Raw genomic sequence first — 27,714 nt, 5'->3', positions numbered from 1 at the left:
TTTATATTTTGAAAAAAAGTATACAGTATTTAATGTACAGTGTATCACAAAAGTGAGTACACCCCTCACATTTCTGCAAATATTTTATTATATCTTTTCATGGGACAACACTATAGACATGAAACTTGGATATAAGTTAGAGTAGTCAGTGTACAGCTTGTATAGCAGTGTAGATTTACTGTCTTCTGAAAATAACTCAACACACAGCCATTAATGTCTAAATGGCTGGCAACATAAGTGAGTACACCCCACAGTGAACATATCCAAATTGTGCCCAAAGTGTCAATATTTTGTGTGACCACCATTATTATCCAGCACTGCCTTGACCCTCCTGGGCATGGAATTCACCAGAGCTGCACAGGTTGCTACTGGAATCCTCTTCCACTCCTCCATGATGACATCACGGAGCTGGTGGATGTTAGACACCTTGAACTCCTCCACCTTCCACTTGAGGATGCGCCACAGGTGCTCAATTGGGTTTAGTCCATCACCTTTACCTTCAGCTTCCTCAGCAAGGCAGTTGTCATCTTGGAGGTTGTGTTTTGGGGTCGTTATCCTGATGGAAAACTGCCATGAGGCCCAGTTTTCGAAGGGAGGGGATCATGCTCTGTTTCAGAATGTCACAGTACATGTTGGAATTAATGTTTCCCTCATTGAACTGCAGCTCCCCAGTGCCAGCAACACTCATGCAGCCCAAGACCATGATGCTACCCTCCTGCTTGACTGTAGGCAAGATACAGTTGTCTTGGTACTTCTCACCAGGGCGCCGCCACACATGCTGGACACCATCTGAGCCAAACAAGTTTATCTTGGTCTCGTCAGACCACAGGGCATTCCAGTAATCCATGTTCTTGGACTGCTTGTCTTCAGCAAACTGTTTGCGGGCTTTCTTGTGCGTCAGCTTCCTTCTGGGATGACGACCATGCAGACCGAGTTGATGCAGTGTGCGGCGTATGGTCTGAGCACTGACAGGCTGACCTCCCACGTCTTCAACCTCTGCAGCAATGCTGGCAGCACTCATGTGTCTATTTTTTAAAGCCAACCTCTGGATATGACGCCAAACACGTGGACTCAACTTCTTTGGTCGACCCTGGCGAAGCCTGTTCCGAGTGGAACCTGTCCTGGAAAACCGCTGTATGACCTTGGCCACCATGCTGTAGCTCAGTTTCAGGGTGTTAGCAATCTTCTTATAGCCCAGGCCATCTTTGTGGAGAGCAACAATTCTATTTCTCACATCCTCAGAGAGTTCTTTGCCATGAGGTGCCATGTTGAATATCCAGTGGCCAGTATGAGAGAATTGTACCCAAAACACCAAATTTAACAGCCCTGCTCCCCATTTACACCTGGGACCTTGACACATGACACCAGGGAGGGACAACGACACATTTGGGCACAATTTGGACATGTTCACTGTGGGGTGTACTCACTTATGTTGCCAGCTATTTAGACATTAATGGCTGTGTGTTGAGTTATTTTCAGAAGACAGTAAATCTACACTGCTATACAAGCTGTACACTGACTACTCTAAGTTATATCCAAGTTTCATGTCTATAGTGTTGTCCCATGAAAAGATATAATGAAATATTTGCAGAAATGTGAGGGGTGTACTCACTTTTGTGATACACTGTATGTTTGACAATCCAACACACATACACACACACATTTGAATTTATATTCAGCAACCACTTCATCCTAGCCATGGTAATGTGGGTTTGGTGGCACCCAGAAGCACTTGGGCAGCCACAGGGCTTATTACAGGGCTCCATGCACCTACACACGCCTGGCACATTAAAGTGGTCAGTTAAGCTCTTGAATATTTTTACACATGAATCACATGTCGGAATAAAAGCACACTGACAATAATGTCACTTAATATTATGAGAATACACTGATCAGCCATAACATTAAAACCACTTCCTTGTTGTTACATTCACTGTCCATTTTATCAGCTCCACTTACCATATAGAAGCACTTTGTAGTTCTACAATTACTGACTGTAGTCCATCTGTTTCTCTAAATATCTTTTTAGCCTGCTTTCACCCTGTTCTTCAATGGTCAGGACCACTACAGAGCAGGTATTATTTAGGTGATGGATCATTCTCAGCACTGCAGTGACACTGACATGGTGGTGGTGTGTTAGTGTGTGTTGTGCTTGAATGAGTGGATCAGACATAGCAGCGCTGCTGGAGTTTTTTAAATTCCGTGTCCACTCACTGTCCACTATTAGACACGCCTACCTAGTTGGTCCACCTTCTAGACCTTCATCAGTGGTCACAGGGCACTGTTGGCTGGATATATTTTTGGTTGGTGGACTATTCTCAGTCCAGCAGTGACAATGAGGTGTTTAAAAACTCCATCAGTGCTGCTGTGTCTGATCCACACATACCAGCACAATACACACTAACACACCACCACCATGTCAGTGTTACTGCAGTGCTGAGAATGATCCACCACCCAAGTAATTCCTACTCTGTAGTGGTCCTGGGAGAGTCCTGACCACTGAAGAACAGCATGAACGGGGGCTAACAAAGCATGCAGAGAAACAGATGGACTACAATCAGTAATTGTAGAACTACAAAGTGCTTCTATATGGTAAGTGAAGCCGATAAGACAGTGAGTGTAGAAACAAGGAGGTGGTTTTAATGTTATGGCTGATCAGTCTATGACGTATTGTAAAATGCTAAATATTTAAGGAGGTTTTTATTTGGAACAGTAAAGGTTGTCAGTGTTAGCAGCCTCTTGCTTTGTAAAATACAGCTAATGAAAGACATGCAAACTAGCTGGGCCAGCTCGCTGATTTTCATATCCTGTTTTTAAATGGTTCTTTGTTTACTCCAAATATTTCCACCTTATTTGCAAGCACACACTGGCTATATGATACCAGATATGAGAGAAATAATTAATATAGAAAGAAGACATTAAAGTTAATAAATAAAAAATAAACTCACATTGTGTTCACACAATCCACAAAGTGGCTTACAATTAGTTATGAATTCAAAAGTTAGCATACAGTGTATTAAAGAATATCTAGATCTCATTTGACTATGTTTATTATTAGAAGTATTTTTTGTGGTTTGAAGCTCTTGATAATGAGATAATGACTTATGTAAAACCTAGCACACATGCTGGCTACACTTGTAACACAAATAGTCCTCCAGCACACCAGCGCCAAGATTCTAAACTTCTCTGTTTTCGAAACTTGCATTGCCACTGATCGGCTGGGCGCCATCTAGCGGGCATAATTGGCAGTGCCTGCAGCAGATACTAATTGGCCACCGTGGGTGTGTTCGAAAACCTAGTGAGCTGCCTTGCTGTCTTACTGCCTACATAGGCAGCTGCCTAAGTAGAGAGGATTCTGATAAGTCATTGACTTATAAGGCAGGTTATTTGAACGCATTACTCAGACATCAATAACATCAGTTTTCGCTTACAAAGCTAACACAGTTAGCCTCATGCCATTCAAACCAATGGGATGGGGTGGCACAACGCGCTAGCATGTCAACTAACATCTTCCTCTGTGTACCGAAAATGGTTAAATTCGCTGACAAGCCCGAATTTGCAAATATATACACTTGTGTAAGTTTATACAAATGAAAAATCAATAATAATTTATTTACTTTATTTTACTTTATTTTTATTTTACTTTAATTTATTTAATTTATTTTATTTTTCTGTGAGAAAAGTTGTGTCGCATTGAACACTGGGATTGCCTTCACCGCTAAGGCAGCATTGGATGCTCCCTCGTTCTTGAGTCAAAATACTGTTAAAATTTTAAGATACCTTACTAGTGAGCATGTTAAGGCATCTAGGATTTCGAACAGCCTACTTTTCGGGAGCGCATACAGGATGACGTAAAATGCTGTCTATGTAGAGAGCTCCATAGGTTTTCAAACACAACCCATATCTGCAGGGTGGGGGCTGAACTATGTGTGGGTGGGTGGTTGTTCATACGCTGTGTAAGGACCCTGATTGGTGGAAGAGACGCCTGTGCAGAATGCAGGGGCGAGAAGAGGAGGGCTGCATACGTGTCGGAAGAGGTGTGTATAGCGACGTGCTCTCATCGGATGCAATCGGGTATCCCTCAGCAGCGGAAGACAGATTGAGTGCGCTAAATCGGGAGGAAAATGCATAAAAACAATAATAATAAGAGCAGGTAGTTTGCAGTTTTGCCTTGTCCTATAAAAATCACAGTTAAGCCTTATTAGTATACTTGTTTGTAAACAATGTCAGGTTAGATATTTTAATCCACAAAATCTGTTGGTATTTAATATAAAAAAGTAAACCATGGGTGGAAATAAACAATATTATGATTGCAGTAAATCAACATCAAAATATCATCCAGACTGTAAAACATGGTGGTGGGAGTATCAACAGGCTCCAAAAGACAAGGACACAAAACCATTTTGGTAATATTTTTAATTTTCATTGGAATCTGTCTGCAGTGTTTTTGTAAAATCACAGATTTGATTACAAGATTCTCTAATTTACATTTTTGTTTTGATTGGACTCTTAAACAAGTGAAACCGTTTTACAGTCATCTGGTACTCCTCAGAAAGTCAGCTTAAACCAATTTACATTTACATTTTCGGCATTTAGCAGACGCTTTTATCCAAAGCGACTTACAATTATGACTGAACACATTTTTTTGAGCAAATGAGGGTTAAGGGCCTTGCTCAGGGGCCCAACAGTGGCCGTGGTGGGGCTTGAACTGGCAACCTTTTGATTACTAGTCCAGTACCTTAACCACTGAGCTATCACTGCCCAATTAAACCAATTAAAATGTTAGTGTCTATGCATGCCATAAAGCCAATTTGTCCAAAATTTTATCCTCTGCTAGACCACAGAGGAGGATTAAAAACCTAATCAAAATAATGTCAAAATCACAATCACACACCAAGAGATAAAAGCAATAAACCAAACATTTTATCTAAAAGTGTGTTAATTAAAATATGAGGCATAATTCAAACATCCAACTCAAAAACAAATGTTCAATATCACTGGTTAGAAAAATCATGTGCTTGCATATATGTGTGTGTGTGTGTGTGTGTGTGTGTGTTTGTTTTTAGTTTACCATATACACCATTTAGTTTTATATTTGCATCTGTATGTTCTATCTAATCACACCATCTTAACAAGTGGAGAAATTATGTCTCCCTTAGAACAGAAACAACAGCATAGCACAAATGTCCTTACAGATTATGGATGTTTAACCTTGCCCAAATTTCAGAACCACAACCCTAAAATTTATGTTGTGTTTCTCTTGTTTCTTAATATTTTCGTGTAAATATGTGTGTGTGTGTGTGTGTGTGTGTTTATAGATGTTTATGCATGTGTGTGATGAATATACATAAAATCAGCTAAATGAGGCTAATTCTGTTTTTGCTGTGTCACGCTCAGAGGAGTGCACAGAAGAACTTTTTCTCTCTGAAGGGGTTCTCTGAGGTGGGCACAGGGGTGATGAGAGGGTCCTCACAGGCGTGGGCATCGCAGTAAGCCATCAAGTCTGCAGCTGCCTTTGATACCTGGAGATGCATGGGGTAAAGGGAAATTAGAACTTGGAGCAGACAATCCACTTTTTTTAGAAAACCCACATAAACATGGAAAGAACATATAAAATTGTCAAAAAAAAACAAAAAAAAACAGGCAAAGCAGACCAATAACATTATTGTGTTTGTATCATGCAAACAAAAACATGGTCTCTGACTCAACTCTTATTGTAGTAGCATAAATTAAAATCTATATGCTGCTCAGGTGGCGCAGCGGTAAAACACACGCTAGCACACTGGAGCTGGAATCTCAAATACATCATATCCAATCTCAGCTCTGCCATCCGGCTGGGCTGAGCGGCCACACGGACAACGATTGGCCTGTTGTTCATATAGGGGTGGGGTAGTAGTAAGCCGGATAGGATCTCCTTGTAACTGATGCAACTATGACCTCTGCTGGCTGATTGATGGCACCTGCCCAGGGGCGGGGAAGGAGTGTGTTGATCAGGGTGTGTCTCTCCATACACAGGGCTGATCCGCATTAGCACTCGCCTAGTGCAGGTGAAAAAATGTGTACGGCTGCTGCCCTTGTGTCGGATGAAGCATGGGTTAGCTTCGTTCTCCTCAATCAAAGCGGAGATTGGCATTTGTGGAGAGGAAGCATGAAATAATCGGGCAATTGGACGTGCTAAAAGTTGGGAGAAAAAGGGGAGAAAATGCATAAACAAACAAACAAAAAAAGCTATATGGCTGATTAGTGTAGTTGAGTTTTTACCCTGCCTAATGTAGATACAACTGGTCCACAATTGGTCTAGACATTGGTCTAGTTCTGTTTGGCATTTTTCTCTTAAGGGTTTCAAGGAATATATAGTGCTGGCATTATGCAGCCCATTAGGATATGAAGTAATAGCTACATGTAACAGTTCCACCTTAATTTTAGTGACTAAAAACAGACTCCACCATTTTTAAAATGTAAATTCAAAGGATTTGTTTATTATTGATTCTCATGGTTCAGTGGCAAACATGAGCCAGCTTTTGGTCATAGAGTGTTTGAAACCAAGCAATTGCGTTGGCAGGGTCGTTGTAAGTAAAGCTCTATTATATACAAAATGAAACTTAGAAAGAACATTGATACATTGAAATGAATGTGTGACCTCTAAAACCAGAAGGGACGGTAAAATTAGGTCATACCTATTAACCTGATTTCAGATTTGTGAGCATGTCTAAAACAACATCAAACAACATAAACATAAAAGATGCCTTGTATGCCAAGACATTTTTCACTGTAATGGTTTTATTGTTTTAATTTTGCTCTCTCACCTTGATCCGACAGAAACTGGCTTCGATCTTCAGCTGTTCCACCAGCTTCCTGGCCTGACCGACACTCATGGTGCTGTTTACAGGGGTGTCACCTTTCATCCTGCAATTTCCATACATTTAGGCATCAGCAAAAAACAACACTAGCAAAAGATCAAGGATGTTGTAAGAAAACGTTTAAAATGGAGACATTTCAAAACAAGGCAAATGGTTCCAATCATTCCAAAACCATTGTTCATAGATTAGATAGATAGATACATTTTATAAATTTTATAAAATAAAGTGTAATGCTGTTGAAATGTTTGTGTGGTGGCCAGGGTGTTTTAAAATAAGGAACCCCCAATATGAATTGCAGTAACAACACTAATAGCACCTTCTCAAATATTAAAAAAAGGTCTTCTTAGGTATTAATTGTGTATCCAGATTAAGCACCTTGTACTGGAGCCATGTTGATTTTTTTTCCAGTTTTATAGTGTTGGCACTGGGGAATGCAAATAATAAAAGTAGCTCTAATGTATGTCATCAAAAGACTTCCAGTCAGCAAGGAGGTCAACAGCTAAACCAAGAAACATTATGAGTGTGTTCGAAAACCTAGTGAGCTCTCATTTTACATATTGAACAGCATTTTACGTAATCCTACGTGCGCTCCTGAGAAGAAGGTTGTTCGAAATCCTAGATGCCTTAATATGCTCACTAGTAAGGTATTTTAAAATTTCAGTGTTATTTTGACTCAAGAATGAGGGAGCATCCGATGTGAGTTATTTTCAAACGTAAATAAATTATTATTGATGTTCAATTTGTATAAACTTGCACAAGTGTATTTATTTGCAAATTCGGGCTGGTCAGCGAATTTAACCGTTTTTCGGTACACGGAGGGAGATGTTAGTTGACATGCTAGTGCATTGTGCCACCACATCCCATTCGTTTGAATGGCATGATGCTAAACTGTGTTAGCTTAGTAAGCGAAAACTGATGTTATGGCTGTCTGAGTAGCGTAGAGTAGTATAAGTCAATGACTTATTGGAATCCTCTGCCTATGTAGACAGTAAGACAGCAAGGCAACTCACTAGGTTTTCGAACACACCCATTATTTACATATTGAAGAAAACAGAATAACCATGAGTTAAAAAAGGGCTTATGTTGATTGTATATGCCCAACAACATGGGCATTATTTAACATTTTGGCCATACAGCCATTTTGGCCATTTATTCATTTGTAGTTGTTTTAAAATGAATAATGCTTTTTAATAAATTAATTTTAATAGTCTATGAATACAACCTCATTTGTCATTGACCCATTTATTTGGCAGAAGCCTTTGTTCAAAGTGACCTACAAATGTTACAGCATTCAGCTACAACAGCTAAAATAAGACTTAAAGTGAATGTCTTAAAAACTAACACTGATGCACATTTTATAAATTATTTATCACTTCTTTTGTACTAATACAGTTAGAAATCAATACTAAAGTACTTCAACAGAAATCATAGTAACAGAAATAGTATTTATTAAGTACACACATATATGGGAGGTATTCATTAAGTACTATTGACTGTGGACAGTAATTAGAAGGTACTTATATTATGCTATCAGAAATCTGTATAGTTTGTTTGTTTATTATGATTTTAATGTCATGTTTTACACTTTGGTTACATTCATGACAGAAACGGTGGTTACTCATTACACAAGGTTCTTCAGTTCACAAGGTTATATCAAACACATTCATGGACAATTATCTCCAATTCCAATTCTCTCCTGCATGTCTTTGGACTGCAAACCCACACAGACACGGGGAGAACATGCAAACTCCACACAGAAAGGACTCGACCTGCCCCACCTGGGGATCGAACCCAGGACCTGCTTGCTACCCTCTGAGCCACCGTGCCGCCGAAACCCATATAGTACACATACCAATAGAAATTAGCACACGCTTCTGAAAGTCTTTACTTTTACTTCTAGTGTACAAAATAAGTGCCAATGATCTTTAGGGAGGCTAACTGTGTTAGCTGAAGCTAACACTCAACACACATAATGTAAGACTTAAAAACCAAGAAATATCAGCTTCTTTCCACAGTTTTCTTTCCAAAGCTATGTCCCAAACACACATGATTACAAGGTGAATGATGATGTAAAAAACACCCTTCTGGTGCAGACCAGAGGTGGAGGATGGTGGTACCCAAATTCCTTACCTAAGTAAATGTACATTAAAATGTAAGACATTTACATTTACGATTTCAGCATTTAGCAGACGCTTTTATCCAAAGGGACTTACAGCACTGTGACAGTATATTGTCTAAGCAATTGAGGGTTAAGGGCCTTGATCAAGGGTCCAACAGTGGCAACCTGGCAGTGGTGGGGCTTAAACCAGCAACCTTTGGATTACTAATCAAGTACCTTAACCACTAGGCTACAACTGCCCTGACATTCAAATTACACTGGTTAACGCTAAAGTAATATTGTATTTTTTCCCAAAATACTGCTGAAAGTGGTGAAGAAATAATTGTTAAACAATGACAAATGATTCACTGAACGCACTGTTCATAAATCAGCTTTAAAACAAGATTTTTAATGCCTAAAATTCTCAAATCAGGTCTCAGTCCTACTATGTATCTACACTTGAAGACTAAACCGATGATTCCTTCATTATTCATTTTCACTAACTGCTTCATGTTGGTCAGAGTTGTAGTAAATTCAGTGCTGTCTGGTACCACTGGGTGTGAGGCGGAAATACATACTAGACAAGGTGACAATCCAGCGTATGGCAATTCAAAGCAGACGATTAGACTTGTGCAAGTTTTTGGGAGGTGGGAGTACTCCAATGTACTTCTGTACTTCAAAATAGCTACAATATATTTTAGCACAGTACTACAATATTATACGTTTTCATCACTAATGTTGGTTAAATGAATATTGCTTGTTTACAGAGCCTGGGTCTGTTTTATTTGCTAAACATGATTTTTTTGTGAAGAGAGCAGCAGGTAATGGACATCTCTTAGAGGACATTTTCCACTTTCACAGTAAGGCCGGCATCTTGAAAAACTATCATCCTCCACCACTTACATCTCTCCTCTGCTTCTGCTTTCTCCTTCCCTCAAGAGACTCACCTCCACTGGTGACACTTGATACAAGCTCGATACAAGCTGCCTGCACTGGAAAACCTAAACCACATCTTGATCAGCAAGAATCTGCTTCCAATAAATCTGGATTGGTTTGGATGGCTTTCTTTAACATGCAGATACAGTTGTCCTATATCTAATCAGTATTACAATTTTTGGAATTTATTAATTAATTTAAATTAAATCAACATTAGCATTTTTTTCCATAAATAAATCAAAATGTAAAACCACATGCTGGCTTTGTTTTTTTTCCATGTATTACCACACATGGTCACCTCATCATATTTCTGATAATTTCTCATAAACTGCCATTACATGAAATGTACAGATTTTCTGGCAGCTCTGTGTATCCATACATCACTGATATGTTGTAACAGAACATTAACTGGGCCAAATGCATTCAAGGCAAACCCAGTCACTCTCACATTCTCACAAGTGCAAAATTAAATTATGTATAAATAAAATGAACAAATATGATGGAACAACAATATCCCCTGAATACTAAAAGCATAATTGCAGAAACATAGAGCATCACTCTATACTGAGGAAGGCGGTGCAGACTGAGTCAAGGATAGATCAAGCAAGAAAGGCCAGAAAAAAAAAGACCACTAGGAATCTGTTGGACATTCACCAGTTCTAGGTCTACTATTCCTTTTCCACCCCTTTTTCCCCATTTTCTTACCCTTGTTATGTTCCTCTTTGGGTGCCTGCTCGCCCTCCACTTCTCTTCCCTTTTCTTCCTCTGTTTTTGCTTCCAGTGCAGCCGGACCCCACCCTCACTGACTGTATGGATGCTTCCCTGTACTGTCCAGTTCAGTGCACTGCAATTCTGCTACACTGAAAGCCTGGCTGCTGATTGATGCATTAAAAACGCCCTCTGCTGTAAATGGAACATTCCAGGCAGGGCCTGGAGAGCTCCACACTTTTGTCTGCTGGTCTATACCATTCCTGCTCCACTTAGGTGGGATGAGGGGGAGGTAAAATGGATGAAAATGGACAGCACAAAGTAAAAAAATTAAGGTCCACCGCAGGCATGTAATATTTAGAATCAGTCCAAAATCCTCAAGGACCTTTAAGTGTTTGGTAGGTGTATATTTTTTGCATCACTACGTCTTGCTTTTGGTAGCTCCGTTACCATGGGAACTGCTGCAGTCTCAGCCTCTTTGTGTAAATGTGTGGCTCCATTTTGCCTCATTGGTCTCTCCCACTCAGATATTACAGATCCATCTCCATATGGCCACATTAATGTCTCTGCCTGTTCTCCTCCCCCCACCACCCATTACTGCTCATATTACATTCATGAACAATGCTCTGTGCTGAACCTGTGTACACAAGCTGTAAAGATGTGTACAGTATACAATGAATTAAATGAAATACTTAGGTTAACAAATTATAAAATATGCTAAAGGTTTTATAAAAATTGATATTTGCTAAAATTAGTACTCATACTGTATTGTAGTTGTAGCCTAGTGATTAAGGTACTGGACTAGTAAGCAGAAGGTTGCTGGTTCAAACCACACCACTGCCAGGTTGCCACTGTTGGGCCCTTGAGCAAGGCCCTTAACCCTGAATTGCTTAGACTGTATACTGTAAGTAGCTTTGGATAAAAGCCTCTGCTAAATGCCTAAAATGTAAATGTAAATACTGTATAGAGCTCAATTGTTCATTATATAACAAAACTTATTCTCTTACTGGCAGAAATCAGTATCCGTTATATATACATATCAATCAAAGCTCATTAATACATACACACTTTATTTATAATTTTTTATATTAATTTACTTTACAAATACAATACTCATAAAACAGAAAGTATTTAGTAAAATACAAATAGAAATTAGCACACATTAAGTACATCTCTGATATTAATACTTAATTATAAAAATCAATACTGCTAACATCAGTACAAATTAAGTATTAATGATAATTATTCAGCACTTATCTGATAGAAAGCAGGACACATTTGATGGACAACAAGTACTGGGGACTAGGTACTTATAACGAAATGTACACGTATTAGGTCCAGCCTAGCTCTTAAGTATAAATCTCATGCTGATGGAAACCATTACTTATTCATAACTTACCAAATGTGGATGAAAATCAGTGGCCACTAAGTAGGCCTACTCATACTGTGAAAGTCAGAACACATTACTCAACACTAGGGATGTAATGATGCACCACGAGACAGTTAATAATCGATTCAAAAATTCCCTGATTTAAATTGATTTGACATGTAAAATTAATCAATATTCACTTTAAACAGCAGAGGGCACTGGCGCTATACACCTCACCTGGTTGCCAGATTCGGGGTTTTTACCTACCTTAGAAATAAAAGGGCATTCTTTATTTAGATAAATAAAAGATAATCACAAATACAGTAAAAGGAAACTTTGTCATAATTTGTCTTCAATTTCAGTTTAAAAAATCAGGAAAGAATCATATCGTGAACCCAGTATCATGAATCACATTGCATCATAGGTAGAGTGTATCGTTACATCCCTACTCAACACACACTGATAAAATTTAAATTTACCACATATTTATACTAATAGAGCTTAGTCATGTTACTGGGTGACAAGGTGGCTCAGTGGGTAGCACTGTCGCCTCACAGCAAGAAGGTCCTGGGTTCGATCCCCAGGTGGGGTGGTCCGGGTCCTTTCTGTGTGGAGTTTGCATGTTCACCCCATGTCTGCGTGGGTTTCTTCCAGGTGCTCCAGTTTTCTCCCACAGTCCAAAGACATCCCAGCTAACACTGAACGTTACCACAACTTTCACTAACGTTACGTGAAAGTTCTCCTAATGTTATGAGCAAACGTTCTCACAATAACGTTAATAGAATGTTCTATAAACGTTACGTGACCTTGATAAATATTCTGTTTAATGTTATATGAATGTTCTTTTAACTTTTTAAAAAAAAAACAAGATGTGTGTGTTAAACAAAAGGAGTATGTGTGTGATATTCTTTAGACGCATATTAGGAAAAATTATATATATATAGTCAACTGATTTACATTGATTTAAAGAGGTCATAAGATGCACCACTGTAAGACTGAATTAATTGCTTCCTACTGAACAGTTTTGCTTTATATAATATTTTATTTAATAATATATTTAAGATTAACCATTATTTTTCATGATTTTATAAAAACTGCATTAAAAATTGCGGTTATCAGAACCCATCCATACAGGACAAATATTACATTACATATCATTCAGTTAAATGACTTTATAGCGCCATGTATTATGTCTATTCTGCACAAACCTCTCTTCTTTACACAGCGCGTCAGTCTCCATCTACGGACAGCTGGACACCTCTTTCTGCACATGCGCACATCCGCACTTGACTTGAGACCGTTATTTTAACCAATCGTCTGTGTGGAGTTTGCATGTTCTCCCTGTGTCTGCGTGGGTTTCCTCCGGGTGCTCCGGTTTTCTCCCACAGTCCAAAGACATGCAAGTAAGGTGAATTGGAGATACAAAATTTTCCAGGCCTGTGTTTGATATAACTTTGTGAATTGAGGAATCTTGTGTAATGAGTACCGTTCCTGTCGTGAATGTAACCAAAGTGTAAAACATGACGTTAAAATCCTAAAAAACAAACAAACTTATAACTTCAAAAGCTTTTAAAATATTCATCCAATTGCTCCAAAACAAGTTGTATTTTTTTCAATTGTAACCCACATTACATACTACAACTCTTATACTGACACTTTTACCCTGTATTACATAATAAAAAACAGATTTTCATTCACAACTTCAATAGCATTTAAAGTATTCAGCATATTGATAACTTTAATAGTTTTTAAAATACAGTCCCCTCCAAAAGTATTGGAACAGTGAGGCCAATCCCTTTATTTTTGCTGTAGACTGAAAACATTTGGATTTGACATTAAAAGATGAATATGAGACAAAATATCAACATTTCAGCTTTTATTTCCAGGTATTTTCATCTGGATCTGATACACAGTTCAGAAGATAGCACCTTTTGTCTCAACCCACCCATTTTTCTTGTGAGCAAAAGTATTGGAACAGATCAACTTAAAACAGATTAAAGTGAATAAGACTTAATATTTAGTTGTAAATCCTTTGCTTGTGATAACTGCATCAAGCCTGTGACCCATTGACATCACTAAACTTTTGCATTCTTCTTTTGTGATGTTTTTCCAGGCTTTTACTGCAGCCTCTTTCAGTTGGTGTTTGTTGGTGTTGGGGTTACTCCCTTCAGTCTCCTCTTTAGCAGGTAAAATGCATGCTCTATAGGGTTTAAGTCTGGAGATTGACTAGGCCAGTCCAAAACCTTCCACTTCTTGCCCCTGATGAACTCCTTTGTAGTTTTGGCAGTGTATGTTGGGTCATTATCTTGCTGCATGATGAAGGATCTCCCAATCAGTTTGCTTGCATCTTTCTTTAAATTAACAGACAAAATGTTTCTGTAGACTTCTGAGTTCATTGTACTGCTGCCATCATGCGTGACATCATCAATGAAGATTAATGAGCCCGTCCCAGAAGAAGCCATGCAAGCCCAAGCCATGACATTACCTCCACTATGTTTGGGATCATGAGCAGATCCTTTCTTTCTCCAAACTTTAGCCTTTCCATCACATTGTTAAAGGTTAATCTCATCAGTCCATAAAACTTTATCTGTACTTCTTGGCAAATTCCAGCCTGGCCTTCCTATTCTTCTTGCTCATTAGTGGTTTGCATCTTCTGGTGAAGCCTCTGTACTTTTGTTCATGAAGTCTTCTGCGAACAGTAGATTGTGATACCTTCACTCCTGCCCTCTGGAGGTTGTTGCTGATGTCACTAACAGTTGTTTTAGGGTCTTTCTTTACAGCACGCACAATGTTTCTGTCATCAACTACTGTTGTTTTCCTGGGTCTACCTGTTCGACATCTGTTACTTAGTACACCAGTGACAACTTTTTTCTTCAGGACATTCCAAACGGTTGTACTGGCTATGGCCAATTGTGCAATGGCTCTGATTGATTTTCCATCTTCTCTCAACTTCTATTCACAATTGTTTTTTTTCACCCATAGACAGCTCTCTGGTTTTCATGTTGGTTACTCCTCTAACTATAAATGCACAGTCTGCACAGGCAAAACCCAAATCTGAAACTGAGCGTAGACATTCAGCGCTATTTATTGTTTAAATAATCAATGTAACAGGACACACCTGGGCAACAAAACACACCTGACAGTCACATGTTCCAATACTTTTGCTCACAAGAAAAATGGGTGGGTTCAGACAAAAGGTGCTATCTTCTGAACTGTGTATCAGATCCAGATGTAAATACCTGGAAATAAATATTCATCTTTCATCTTTTAATGTCAAACCCAAATGTTTTCAGTCTACAGCAAAAATAAAGGGATTGGCCTCACTGTTCCAATACTTTTGGAGGGGACTGTATACTCTAGTCTGTAGTCTGTACATATACCCTCTTTTGGTTCTGTCACTGAGGTACCACAACTGGCAGTAGGAATCGAAGACACTGTTGCAGTAACAACGAGGTAATTCCTCACATTGCTTTCCTGTTGAGCGCCCAACCAGGCCGGTGACACCACTTGGACTTCTACGTTATCTGAGCACCTGAAAAACAAACCTACCTCTGCTCACCTCTATATTCTCAGGAGAAGCCTATGCCCTTCTTATGGCACTAGAATATGCAAGACTAGTAAACATCATCCGGATATGTACAGACTCTGAATCATGCCTTCAGGCACTAAACACACCCAAAGAGGATCACCCAACAATAATAAAAATACAGAGCACCATAAAAGAACTCATTATGCTGGATACCTGGGCATTGTGGAATATCAGGGAATGAAAAAGCCAACCAGTTGGCAAGAGGAAGAACTCTACAAAAAGAAAAATCATTAGTTTCTATATAGATAGATAGATAGATAGATAGATAGATAGATAGATAGATAGATAGATAGATAGATAGATAGATAGATAGATAGATAGATAGATAGATAGATAGATAGATAGATAGATAGATAGATAGATAGATAGATAGATAGATAGATAGATAGATAGATAGATAGAAATTTATAGATATATATTTATATATATACAGCGGGGGAAATAAGTATTGAACACATCAACATTTTTCTCAGTAAATATATTTCTGATGGGCACTATTGACATGAAATTTTCACCAGATGTTGGTAACAACCCAAGTAATACACACATATAAAGCAGTCAAAACAAATAAGTCCAAAAATTAAGTTATGTGTAATAAAGTGAAATGACACAGGGAAAAAGTATTGAACACGCTTACTGAAATTTATTTAATACTTAGTAGAAAAGCCTTTGTTGGTAATGACAGCTTCAAGACGCCTTCTGTATGGAGAAACTAGTCGCATGCATTGTTCAGGTGTGATTTTGGCCCATTCTTCAACACAAACTGTCTTCAGATCATGAAGGTTCCGGGGGCCTCTTCTATGAACTCTGATTTTCAGTTCTTTCCATAGATTTTCAATTGGATTCAAGTCGGGTGATTGACTGGGCCATTCTAGCAGCTTTATTTCCTTTCTCTGAAACCACTTGAGAGTTTCCTTGGCTGTGTGTTTGGGATCATTGTCTTGATGAAATGTCCACCCTCGTTGGGGGAACGTTTGTGGGGGAATGTTGAGGGAACATTCGTGGGGAAATGTTGAGGGAACGTTCGTGAAGGAACGTTGAGGGAACGTTCGTGAAGGAACGTTGAGGGAACGTTGAGGGAACGTTCGGGGGGAACGTTGAGGGAAAGTTCGGGGGGAACATTGGAGGAACGTTTAGGGGGGAATGTTGAGGGAACGTGAGGGGGGAACATTGAGGGAACGTGAGGGGGGGAACATAAGGGGGGAACGTTGAGGGAACGATTGGGTAGATTGTTGGGAATGGTTGGGTGAATTGTTGAGGTAACGGTTGGGTGGATCGTTGAGAAAACATTCCCTCAAATATTCACCCAAGCGTTTTCTCAACAATCCACCCAAACGTTCCCTCAACAATCCACCCAAACGTTCCCTCAACAATCCACCCAAACGTTTTCGCAACAATCCACCCAAATGTTACCAACAATCTACCTAAAAATTCCCTTAACAGTCCACCCAAATGTCCCCTCAACAATCCACCCAAACCATTCCCTCAACAATCCACCCAAACGTTTTCGCAACAATCCACCCAAATGTTACCAACAATCTACCTAAAAATTCCCTTAACAGTCCACCCAAATGTCCCCTCAACAATCCACCAAACCATTCCCTCAACAATCCACCCAAACGTTTTCTCAACAATTCACCCAAATATTCCCTCAACAATCCACCCAACCACGAACGTTCGGGGGGAACATTGGGGGAACGTTCGTGAAGGAACGTTGAGGGAACGTTCGTGAAGGAACGTTGAGGGAACGTTCGTGAAGGAACGTTAAGGGAACGTTCGGGGGGAATGTTGGGGGAACGTTTGGTGGGGAACGTTGAGGGAACGTTCGGGGGGAAACGTTGAGGGAACGTTCGTGAAGGAACGTTGAGGGAAGGTTCGGGGGGAACATTGGGGGAAAGTTTGTGGGGGAACGTTGAGGGAACGTTTGGGGGGAACATTGGGGGAACGTTCGTGACGGAACGTTGAGGGAACGTATTGGGGGAACGTTGGGGGAACGTTTGTGAAGGAACATTGTGGGAACGTTTGTGAAGGAACGTTGGGGGAACGTTCGTGGGGGAACGTTGAGGGAACGTTCGTAGGGAAACGTTGAGGGAACGTTTGTGAAGGAACGTTGAGGGAACGTTTGTGAAGGAACGTTGAGGGAACGTGAGGGGGGAACGTTGAGGGAACGTTTGTGAAGGAACGTTGAGGGAACGTGAGGGGGGAACGTTGAGGGAACGTTCGGGGGGAAACGTTGAGGGAACGTTCGTGAAGGAACGTTGAGGGAAGGTTCGGGGGGAACATTGGGGGAAAGTTTGTGGGGGAACGTTGAGGGAACGTTTGGGGGGAACATTGGGGGAACGTTCGTGACGGAACGTTGAGGGAACGTTTTGGGGGAACGTTGGGGGAACGTTTGTGAAGGAACATTGTGGGAACGTTTGTGAAGGAACGTTGGGGGAACGTTCGTGGGGGAACGTTCGTGGGGGAACGTTGAGGGAACGTTCGTAGGGAAACGTTGAGGGAACGTTTGTGAAGGAACGTTGAGGGAACGTTCGTGGGGAAATGTTGAGGGAACGTTTGTGAAGGAACGTTGAGGGAACGTGAGGGGGGAACGTTGAGGGAACGTTTGTGAAGGAACGTTGAGGGAACGTGAGGGGGGAACGTTGAGGGAACGTTTGGGTAGATTGTTGGGAATGGTTGGGTGGATCGTTGAGAAAACATTCCCTCAACTATTCACCCAAGCGTTTTCTCAACAATCCACCCAAATGTTCCCAACAATCTACCTAAAAATTCCCTTAACAATCCACCCAAATGTGCCCTCAACAATCCACCCAAACCATTCCCTCAACAATCCACCCAAACGTTTTCTCAACAATCCACCCAAACGTTTTCTCAACAATCCACCCAACCACGACGAAGAAAATGTGAGAATTTAGCTGAACCCGAATTGTTCCCGATTTTAATTAACTGTCCCCGGTTGTTTTAATGCATTAAGATAAGTCATATACTTTACAAAAGCATATTAACTTTTTGTTATTTAATAGGCCTGTTTCAAAATTATTACATATTAAGAAATAATTTAATTTTAAATATTTGTACAGTTAAAGTAAACATATATACATCGCAACATATTCTAATATAAATACATAACTATATTATTTAAATGTTACAATCATAATTTTACAGTTTCAAAACGTGGTTTTTGGTTTGTCCCTCATCGTGTGCCGTATTTGTAGTTCTGTCGCTGTGTTATCCGGTATACGAGAAGTTTGTTAGCATACTCGTTTTTTTTATTGTGTAATGTGCTTGTATTCCGGACCAGGTGATATTCATTTTCGAAATGCCAGGTAATTTCAAATGTATTTGATACTATTTAATGCTTTAAGGAAGTAATTGTAAATTATCATTAGGCTAGCCAGCTCTTATTTAAAACGAGTGTTTTAGCACATAGTATATACACACTGAATTGTGATGCTGTTGGCTAGCGTGTGTTTGTTTACACTTGACGATAAAAATGTTCATTGTGTTGCACCTTTTAGTCTTTTCAAAAGCAAGTAACATGTTTACTAGGGATGTTAGCAGATTAGCTCCATGTGTTGTCTAAACTGCTGATGAGAACTCGGGGTACCATATATGTCATCGTGTTTGTACAGAAAAATGATTAGAAAAGATTTATTGTCATGCCTGTTTAAACTGTCAAAATAAGGTGATCACATTCATTCATTCTTATTTAAACGTGGATCTTCAGTTACATGTAACTGTAGGTCAGTGCTATGTATTAATGTATTTTAGACTATTACAATTCTGTTGCTTAGAATCCTGGGTTATTCCTTCCCCTGGGTACATTTTCGGCATTTAGTGGACGCTTTTATCCAAAGCGACCTACAGTTGTGACAGTATACAATCTAAGCAATTGCGAGTTAAAGACCTTGCTCAAGGGCCCAAAACAGTGACAACCTGGCACTGGTGGGGCTTGAACCGACAACCTTCCGATTACTGGACCAGTACCTTAACCGCTAGGCTACAGCTGCCCCGTATGGGTATGATCTTTAAAGTTACATTTTACAAAAGTAAGTATTGATTTTATTGTCCCCAAAACAATATCCATAGTGGATCATGTTTTTTTGAAATATGATCCACTGGGGCAGCACGGTGGCTTAGTGGGTAGCACTGTCACCTCACAGCAAGAAGGTCCTGGGTTCGATCCCCAGGTGGGGCGGTCCAAGTCCTTTCTGTGTGGAGTTTGCATGTTCTCCCCGTGTCTGTGTTGGTTTCCTTCGGGTGCTCCGGTTTCCTTCCACAGTCCAAAGACGTGCAAGTGAGGTGAATTGGAGACACTGTGTTTGATATAACCTTGTGAACTGATGAATCTTGTGTAATGAGTAACTACCGTTCATGTCATGAATGTAACCAAAGTGTAAAACATGACGTTAAAATCCCAAAAAACAAACAAATATGATCAACTGACATACTTCATGCTATAAATGCATTTAATCCTGACAGATACAACACCAATCGCACACACTAACTCAAAGGTAATGTTTATTATTTCACAAAATGCTTTTTTTCTGGTGAGGCTTACATTAGATCTGGTGCCAGTCCATTACAGGGCAACACACAATTATCTATGCATTTGTTTACTTGCACCCAAAAACAATTTAGGTAACTGGTGAATTACCTAAGGTGTTTCATCCTTGGTATTTTTGGGAAATGAAATAAAAACTAGAGTTTCACTGTGTCAGTTTGATCATTTTGACTGTCAAGTTAAGAAAAGTAAATGCATTGAATGTTTTGTTTTTACCAAGGTTTAATACACTCCATATACCAGTATTGTGGCTAATATTGGCCTAAACACTGAATTTATATCAGATCTGATTTGAATACCTGCAAATACAATTCACTAATGTACATGACACATACATGTGTCCATGTCAACACAGGACGCGTGCCATTTTACAGCATGTAATCATCATGCCTTTGATTTTTACATAACTTGCTCCAGGAAAGTCACTTTGGGTTACTGTCAAAATGACACTTTTGATTTGACTTGACTTGACTTAAGAGGTTAGTTCGTTTTAGCAATGTTAAACAAACCAAAGAACGTAAGTTTTAAGCCAAAGTTGAGTTGTATATCTTCTATTTCTGAAAATGTAGTTTTATATATCATATGTCTCTTATACTGTTGATATTGGATCATGTTTAGTGCAAGTTAATATTAATTTTTGATTTTAACTTTTACTTGTTCTTCTTTTTTAGGTTTATAAGTACAGTAATCAAATAAGCTGCAAATCTGCCACTCAGTCCAAATGAGCTGCAAATCAGAAGGATCAGCATATCTCTGCTATATACAATCAGAGATAGTTGAGGCACAACTGCTATTTTCCTGCAAACACAGTGAATTAATCCTTTAGTGGTTCCAGAAGCCAAGAAGTTAAAAGTCACCGGAGTGGCGCCTTAGCGTGGCCAGTACAGTTTAGACCTGGAGCAAAGAAGTGTGACGATGGGTCCCGTTCTGATTTGGCTTCAGGACGTGGCAGCTGTGACTCTTCTGAGGGCTCGGCGAACACTGCTCCGGGCTGCCATCTTCTTCTGTGTGCTTGTGCTGCTACTGTGGGTTTCCATCTTCCTATATGGCAGCTTTTATTACTCCTACATGCCCACAGTTAGCTTCTCCACACCAGTAAACTACCAGTACAGGTACAGACATCTGTTTTTGTGAAACTAATCTCATAACATGAAAAATCTAGGCTATATATGGATAATTAATAATTTAATTACAGTAAAATATTTCTCATTAATAAATTGTATATGTTGATCTTTCAGGACAGATTGTGGGTCAGGGAACTCTGTTCTTTGTTCTTTTCCAATGGCCAATGTTTCTCTTCTGAAAAATGGCAAAGAGCAGGTAAGATCCTTATTTATTTTTAAATGCGGGTGAAAAAAAGAGGTTGGCTACTCCACACGTGTCGGAGGTGGCGTGTGTTGGGTATGGCTCCTCTGTCAAGGTAGTAGTCTGCAACAGAAAAGGAATTGTATCTACTGGGTAGTTGGATACAATTAGTTTGGGGGGAGGGATGCAAAAAATGTGTTTGACACTTTTCCATGCACATTTTGTTCTTTATGCTTATAAATACTTTTTGTACTTATTTATTTGTATAATGTTAAGACATTGCATGTACTGGATAAAGGTTTTACACAAGATTTTAAGTGTGTCAGTGGGGATTTGTGCCCATTTAGTCAAATGGCCTCATATTTTGGGCCATATAAATATTTAGGAGGTATGACCCTGTCTGGAATGAGGAGGCATTCAGTTTTTATCTTTCTCTATGTGTGATAGGTAATGATGTATGGCCAGCCCTACAGGGTCTCTCTTGAACTGGAGATGCCGGAATCTCCTGTTAATGAGCAGCTTGGCATGTTTATGGTCAAAATGTGCTGCTACAGCAAAGACGGAAGGATTGTTTCCACTGTGTCTCGCTCGGTGAGTAAAGAGAACAAAATATCCCACAATTCTAACTTTCTGTACATTTTGCTATTTTTTTTATCACTTCTTGTTTAGCATCAGCACCAAGAGGATTAAGGGCCTTGCTTAAGGGCCCAACAGTGGCTGCATGGCCCTTTAGATTGGTAGCCTAAAGCTCTACCCATAAGGCTCTCACTACTTTTTTTCCCCTTTTTTTGATGAAAAGAACAAAGATTTTGGTTGATTAGTTCAAGCTGATCACTATCTAGCCTATATAAATAATTGATTTCATAAAAAAATAAAAAATAAAAAAAAAATAAAGTAATTTAATTAAAAATTGTTAATTCTTCTTACAGAGCAAGATTTTGCATGTGTTCTTCAATACTTCAATACTTACTTTAAAATGTATTGATCCAAGTCTGTGATTCAAACCCTCAGAACTTTTACCAGCAGTGTTGCTCTTAACATTATACCACAGGAGCTCACTACATTCTATTTTTATTAATATTGTTGCACTACTTTAGAAAAGGGAGAATTCATACACCACCATGGACTTGCATCATGCATGTAAAAACCTCTACCCAGGGGATTGTATATTTGAAATCTTCCCTGTCCCTGATCCTTATTTTATTTTTGACTAAAGAAAGAGAACAAGCACACATGCCAGAAACTATCAAAGAGACTCTCACACAAGACAACACAAGAAGACTTTTAACCTACCTTGCAACCATAAAAATAAAAATGAACATATAATTTGGACCAAAATATGAAGACACATAAGACCTATTACTGCCATTAAATGACACCTAAGTGTTAAACATGGCGTTAAAACTTAAATAAATAAATAAATAAATATTTTATTTTTGACTGCATTCTGGTGTTCAGTTCAGCACACTGCAGTCTTACTAAATGAAGCTTTAGATAATATAATTGTGAAACTCTTTGCTTGCAGTTAGTCAGAACTCATGATTCTGTGTGTTTTCTCATCAGGCCATGCTTCATTATCGCTCGAGTCTGCTGCAGATTCTCAGTACCTTGGTGTTCTCTCCATTACTGGTAACAGGGCTGTCTGAACAAAAACAGCTCATAGAGGTTGAGCTCTACTCAGACTACAGGTCAGACTCTGTAAGTACAGTGAACGCACACTTACACACACACACACTTGGGGCAATTGCTTGTATCTTCAATTGACTGCATGTCTTTGGGCTTGTGGGACGGAACCAAAGCCCCTATATGCAACCCATGAGGACATGCAGACTCCACACAGAAAGAATCAAACCTAGGCCCTTCTTGTTATGAGACGACAGTGCTACTGGCTGCGCCACCGTGCCACCCCATCCGATAAAACTGCCTAATTTAAACTTAACAACTGAAGCCTGTTTCCTCTTTGTTTAACCTAATGCCTGTATAAGAAAAATAAAAGTTCCTTTAAGGTCAATGTCATTAACTAATTACAATAAAATGACCTTCAGTGTGCTTTCTAGTAGTTCCACTCAGCTAGATTTTAATGCAGTGGAGTTTTAGATTGATCTAGGAAGTGAGGGTATAACAGGGTCATGACTGTAGAAGTATTTCTCTTTCAGATGGCATTTTCGTTGAGGTTTTACACATTCCCCAAATGGCAGGGTCCAATTTATGTAGTTGATTTAGCACATTCTGTATTGCATGTATACATATGACCTCTGTATAGGAAAAAAACTAAGAACATTGTATGCAATGTTAGGGCAGTGGTAGCCCAGTGGTTAAGGAACTGGACGGGTAGTCAAAAGGTGGCCTGGTTTAAGCCCCACAACCACCAGATTGCTGCTACAGGGTCCTTGAGCCTTTAACCCTGAATTGCTTGCATTGCATAATGTAAATAATCTGTGTTAGCAGTTCAACATGAAATATTTAGTGTGTTTTTTACTGTACCATCCCTCCAATGAGTCCTATCAGTGAATGGTATGATGTTCTATTTGCCTGAAGTTGTAATTTTATGAACTGTATTTCTTTTTTGAGTCTTTTTTTTTTCCTTACAGTATCAGCCTACTGTTGGTGCAGTGATTGAGATTCAGTCTCGTCAGGTACAGATCTACTCTGCTCATCTTAGGATACATGCATACTTCACTGGGATCAGGTGTGTACCATAGCTACATCCAGTTTTCTACCACCCTTTTTTTTTAAACTCAGGCTTAAATAGTGCATGCTTGAATTACAGAGATGTGAAAAAGTATTTGACCCCTTTACAAATTCTCATCAATCTACTTTTAATTTAATTATTACATTACATTACATGCACATCCCCTTCCCCTTTTTGCAATATAAATAACCAATTAATAAAATTCAGATGGCAATTGGGTTTAATTTTGCTAGTCACACCTAGGCATGATTACAGCAAAATTAAGGGTTTGGGGAGACTGAATCAAGTTAAGATGCTGTGGTAACACATTACACTGGCATATTATGCATCAAAACCCTCCAATGTAGCCAAATTAAAACAATTCTGCAAATGCAAGTGGTTTTATCTTTAATAAATACCATTTTTAATTTAAAAGCTGCATTTTATATTTTCTCATGTTCTCATGAAGATCTGAAGTGTTTAAATGTGATTAATTAGCAAAAATTTAAAACAGTTCAGGGGCAACTACTTTTTACAGCGTACGTGTTTATTGTTTATTTTTTTATTATTGTATATCTTATCTGATGTTTGAAACAGAATCTAGTCTTTTTAGCCAACCCTGGACACTGTTCATTATTCTTTCTCTCTACAGATACCTCTTGTATAATTTCCCTCTGACATCAGCAGTCATAGGAGTCGCCAGTAACTTCACTTTCCTCAGTGTTATTGTGCTGTTTAGTTATTTGCAGTTTATCTGGGGGGGATTTTGGCCACCAGATCAGGTCAGAGTCCAGGTAAGACTGCTGCGTTCTTATAAACTTATCCAGCAATCCCAAATGTTCTTGCTTCTGATAATTGTTAGATGTTGATGACTTTGTTTTTAATATAGTGGTATTTTTGTGTAGGTCATGATGGGAAATACTACACGTCTACAGCAGAGGAGAGAGGAGGCCCGGAGACGCATGCGCACTACAGCTAGTGCACCTAGTAAGAAACATAGACTCCACATTTACATTGCTGCTATACTGTTGGTGTAGATGTGAGTAGTGTAAAAATAATACATCTACACATCTGATTTATATATCAGATACATATATATATATAATTTCTGTGCATGAAACTACATTCATTTCAAAAGAATTTGCAGTAAGTGGTAGTTTTACAATGCTAACCAAAAAAAGGCACATTTTGGCGAATAATCTTCCTCTACTGCTGCAGACTTCTACCTTGGCCTAAGAGTCCCCCCCCCCCCCCCCCAAATATGTGTGTAGTGCTAACCTGCTCAATGCGGTTCACACAGAGATCAGTGGAGAGTCATGTACTGACCTCCACAACACCCATCTCTGTTTAGGTGACATCAACCAGCCAGCAGAGGCCACAATTGCAGCAGCAGTCCTTAGTCCTGATCAGACATTAGCCAATCACGTCCTCATGCAGATGCCTGGCCGGCCAATAATAGAGCTGACATTCGAACTCGTGACCTGTTCAGCACTGGTGGACTGTGCCACCCAAACACATTTTTCTTTAATTTTGATTTGTGCTTTTGGATCTCTGACCAATCACTGTGGTGATTTTAAATCTGGCCATTTACATTTTAAGTATTCACAATATGCACTGCATTAAATCATTTTACTTGGTGTAAGTTAGCAATGAACACAATGCCTAATGAGTATTTAGATGTAAAGTATCTCCGCAGGTACACAACACTGTACACTATTCAGCTAATTATCATCAGTACAATGCAGATGCTGTTCAGATCCTATAAGTTCTTCCATATCTTCTAGATATTAACTATGAGAGAGAACAAGATGCTCGTGTAGACCAAGCACCAGAGCCTGACCAAACTGGAACTCTTGGAAATAAAAGTAAGTTGGTGAAATAACAGATTCACCAGTTTCTGAAATATATTCAGATGATATTTAAACTTTTTGGCCTTTTGATAACGTTCATTTGATAGCTGGTATCACAGTTATGACAGTAAAGAAAAATTATTTTTGTTAGCAGGTGAACCAGGTGCGATCAGAGTGATTGGATTGGTGGGTGAAAGTGGGCAGGATGATGAGAATGGTAAGAACTTCAGATTCATTTGTATACACACACATACTATATTTAACTGGAATAATACAGTTAATAACACTTTGCTTTTTGTGCATTATTTTTGTTGCACCAGCTCTTGAGTCAGATGAAGCTGGTGTGTCTCTGGAGGCTCCATATAGTACAGCGGGGACCAACGCGACTGAAAAGGAGGCTGAGGCTGAGCCTGATTCCAACCTAAGGCAAAGACACGGGCCCTGGATGAGCCTCTGAGGTCTTGTTTTCTTGTTTAGTTTTTCACTCTGCAACTGAAATGCACTGACAAGCAAGAACACCAAACCATTTTTGCGTGAAGCACTGTGCCACTGCTAGCAGCATGCTTTACTTGGTAAACATGCTTTACTTAGAAACATTTAAATATAAGAAAATGGACATTTACATATTTTTATGTACTCAAAATATGTTGATCAGCCAAAACATGTTTGGTGTCTGAAGTTTGCTATTTTAATTTTATATTAGAGCTACAAGGTTAATATCTGTATTTAAAAAAATACTCTTAACGGAGTCTGGCAATATGTCTCTCCTGCCTCTTTCCGCACAACCCTGGGTTTACTTGAATTGTGTTTCTCCATCAGAGTCAATGTATATCATATATTTACCAGTGTCTGATTACTCATAAGTTACTTCACATAATTGTAATTTGTGTTTTGCTATTTATTTTCCACAGATGTGGATTCCTGGCAGATTTCCAAGCAGTCTAGGCCTAGTTTTCCAATCTAAATTTAGTTCTAATTCTATAACACAAAATCTTTGTCTTGCCTGCCTCCACCAACACTGTTTGGTTGAATGTTTGCTTTAAGTACATTAGTACAGATCAAGTTTTTTTTTTTTTTTTTTTTTTTTTTTTTTTTTTTTTTTTTTTTTTTTTTTTTTTTTTTTTTGGCAAAACCAGCACAGCACCTTTAGAAAGACTCTAAACATGTATTTGCTAATCTTCTTTTTACAAAAAAAAAAAAAGAAATGGTTGAAGCTAAGGGCTTTATGCTAGTAAGCAATGCTGTTACACAACTTGAATGCATGCTGTTGTATTGGCTGTTGTCAGGATTGTTTGTTGTCCATATGCATGTTGCCTAAAGTAAGTCACACTCCAACGCCAAAGGCAGTTTAACCCAACGTTCATAGTTGATTATTCCAAAGGGAACTATTATAGTATACATATACTTTTGCTTTTAAACTTTGGAACACAAATTAGTTGAGCAGATCCTGTCAACTGAGGGTTAGAGAATTATCTTACATTAATTTTTTATTGTATTTTATTAATGTAATTAGTTTTTTTTAAGCTGTTAGAATTGTCAAAAAAGGATTAGTCCTAGGTCAAATATGGGATTTCATTACTGCTGGTAATATGTTCTGTCTCCAACGCTGGTGTTTGTCAGCCAATGACAGTTTTGACTTTGCCGAGACCTTTTTGGGTGGGATGACCATTTACAGAAGGACCTAAGTTGTTTATGGTAAATGTTTATTTCAAAAGGATATAATGAGGCAATAGGTTTTCGTTTTGTCAGTTGCCACATAACAAC

At 39.0% G+C, this 27,714-nt stretch overlaps 2 protein-coding genes across 3 annotated transcripts; one reads left to right on the top strand and one right to left on the bottom strand.

Moving 5' to 3' along the window:
• Positions 1-4,399: 4,399 nt before the first annotated feature.
• gng3 (guanine nucleotide binding protein (G protein), gamma 3) lies at positions 4,400-10,759 on the bottom strand. Its single transcript, XM_063011365.1, has 3 exons — positions 10,600-10,759; positions 6,807-6,906; positions 4,400-5,522 (listed from the first exon to the last, which is right to left on the bottom strand). Exons 2-3 carry the CDS (start codon positions 6,903-6,905, stop codon positions 5,394-5,396), a joined length of 228 nt encoding a protein of 75 aa, XP_062867435.1. The 5' UTR covers position 6,906; positions 10,600-10,759; the 3' UTR covers positions 4,400-5,393.
• A 10,280-nt stretch (positions 10,760-21,039) lies between these two features.
• On the top strand, positions 21,040-26,562 carry bscl2 (BSCL2 lipid droplet biogenesis associated, seipin). 2 transcript variants are annotated; one of them, XM_063011738.1, is made up of 10 exons: positions 21,040-21,236; positions 21,363-21,444; positions 21,877-22,020; positions 22,993-23,127; positions 24,021-24,118; positions 24,753-24,894; positions 25,006-25,087; positions 25,885-25,965; positions 26,105-26,167; positions 26,271-26,562. In XM_063011738.1, the coding sequence occupies exons 1-10, from the start codon at positions 21,040-21,042 to the stop codon at positions 26,405-26,407; spliced, it is 1,161 nt and encodes a 386-aa protein (XP_062867808.1). In that variant the 3' UTR covers positions 26,408-26,562. The 2 variants fall into 2 exon arrangements, with proteins under 2 accessions (XP_062867808.1, XP_062867807.1); XM_063011737.1 differs by having other exon boundaries at positions 26,102-26,167.
• Positions 26,563-27,714: the final 1,152 nt, after the last annotated feature.

The sequence above is a fragment of the Trichomycterus rosablanca genome, chromosome 16 (assembly GCF_030014385.1).
Source record: "Trichomycterus rosablanca isolate fTriRos1 chromosome 16, fTriRos1.hap1, whole genome shotgun sequence".
Taxonomy (NCBI): domain Eukaryota; kingdom Metazoa; phylum Chordata; class Actinopteri; order Siluriformes; family Trichomycteridae; genus Trichomycterus; species Trichomycterus rosablanca.
This window is presented reverse-complemented; position numbering and strand designations above follow the sequence as displayed.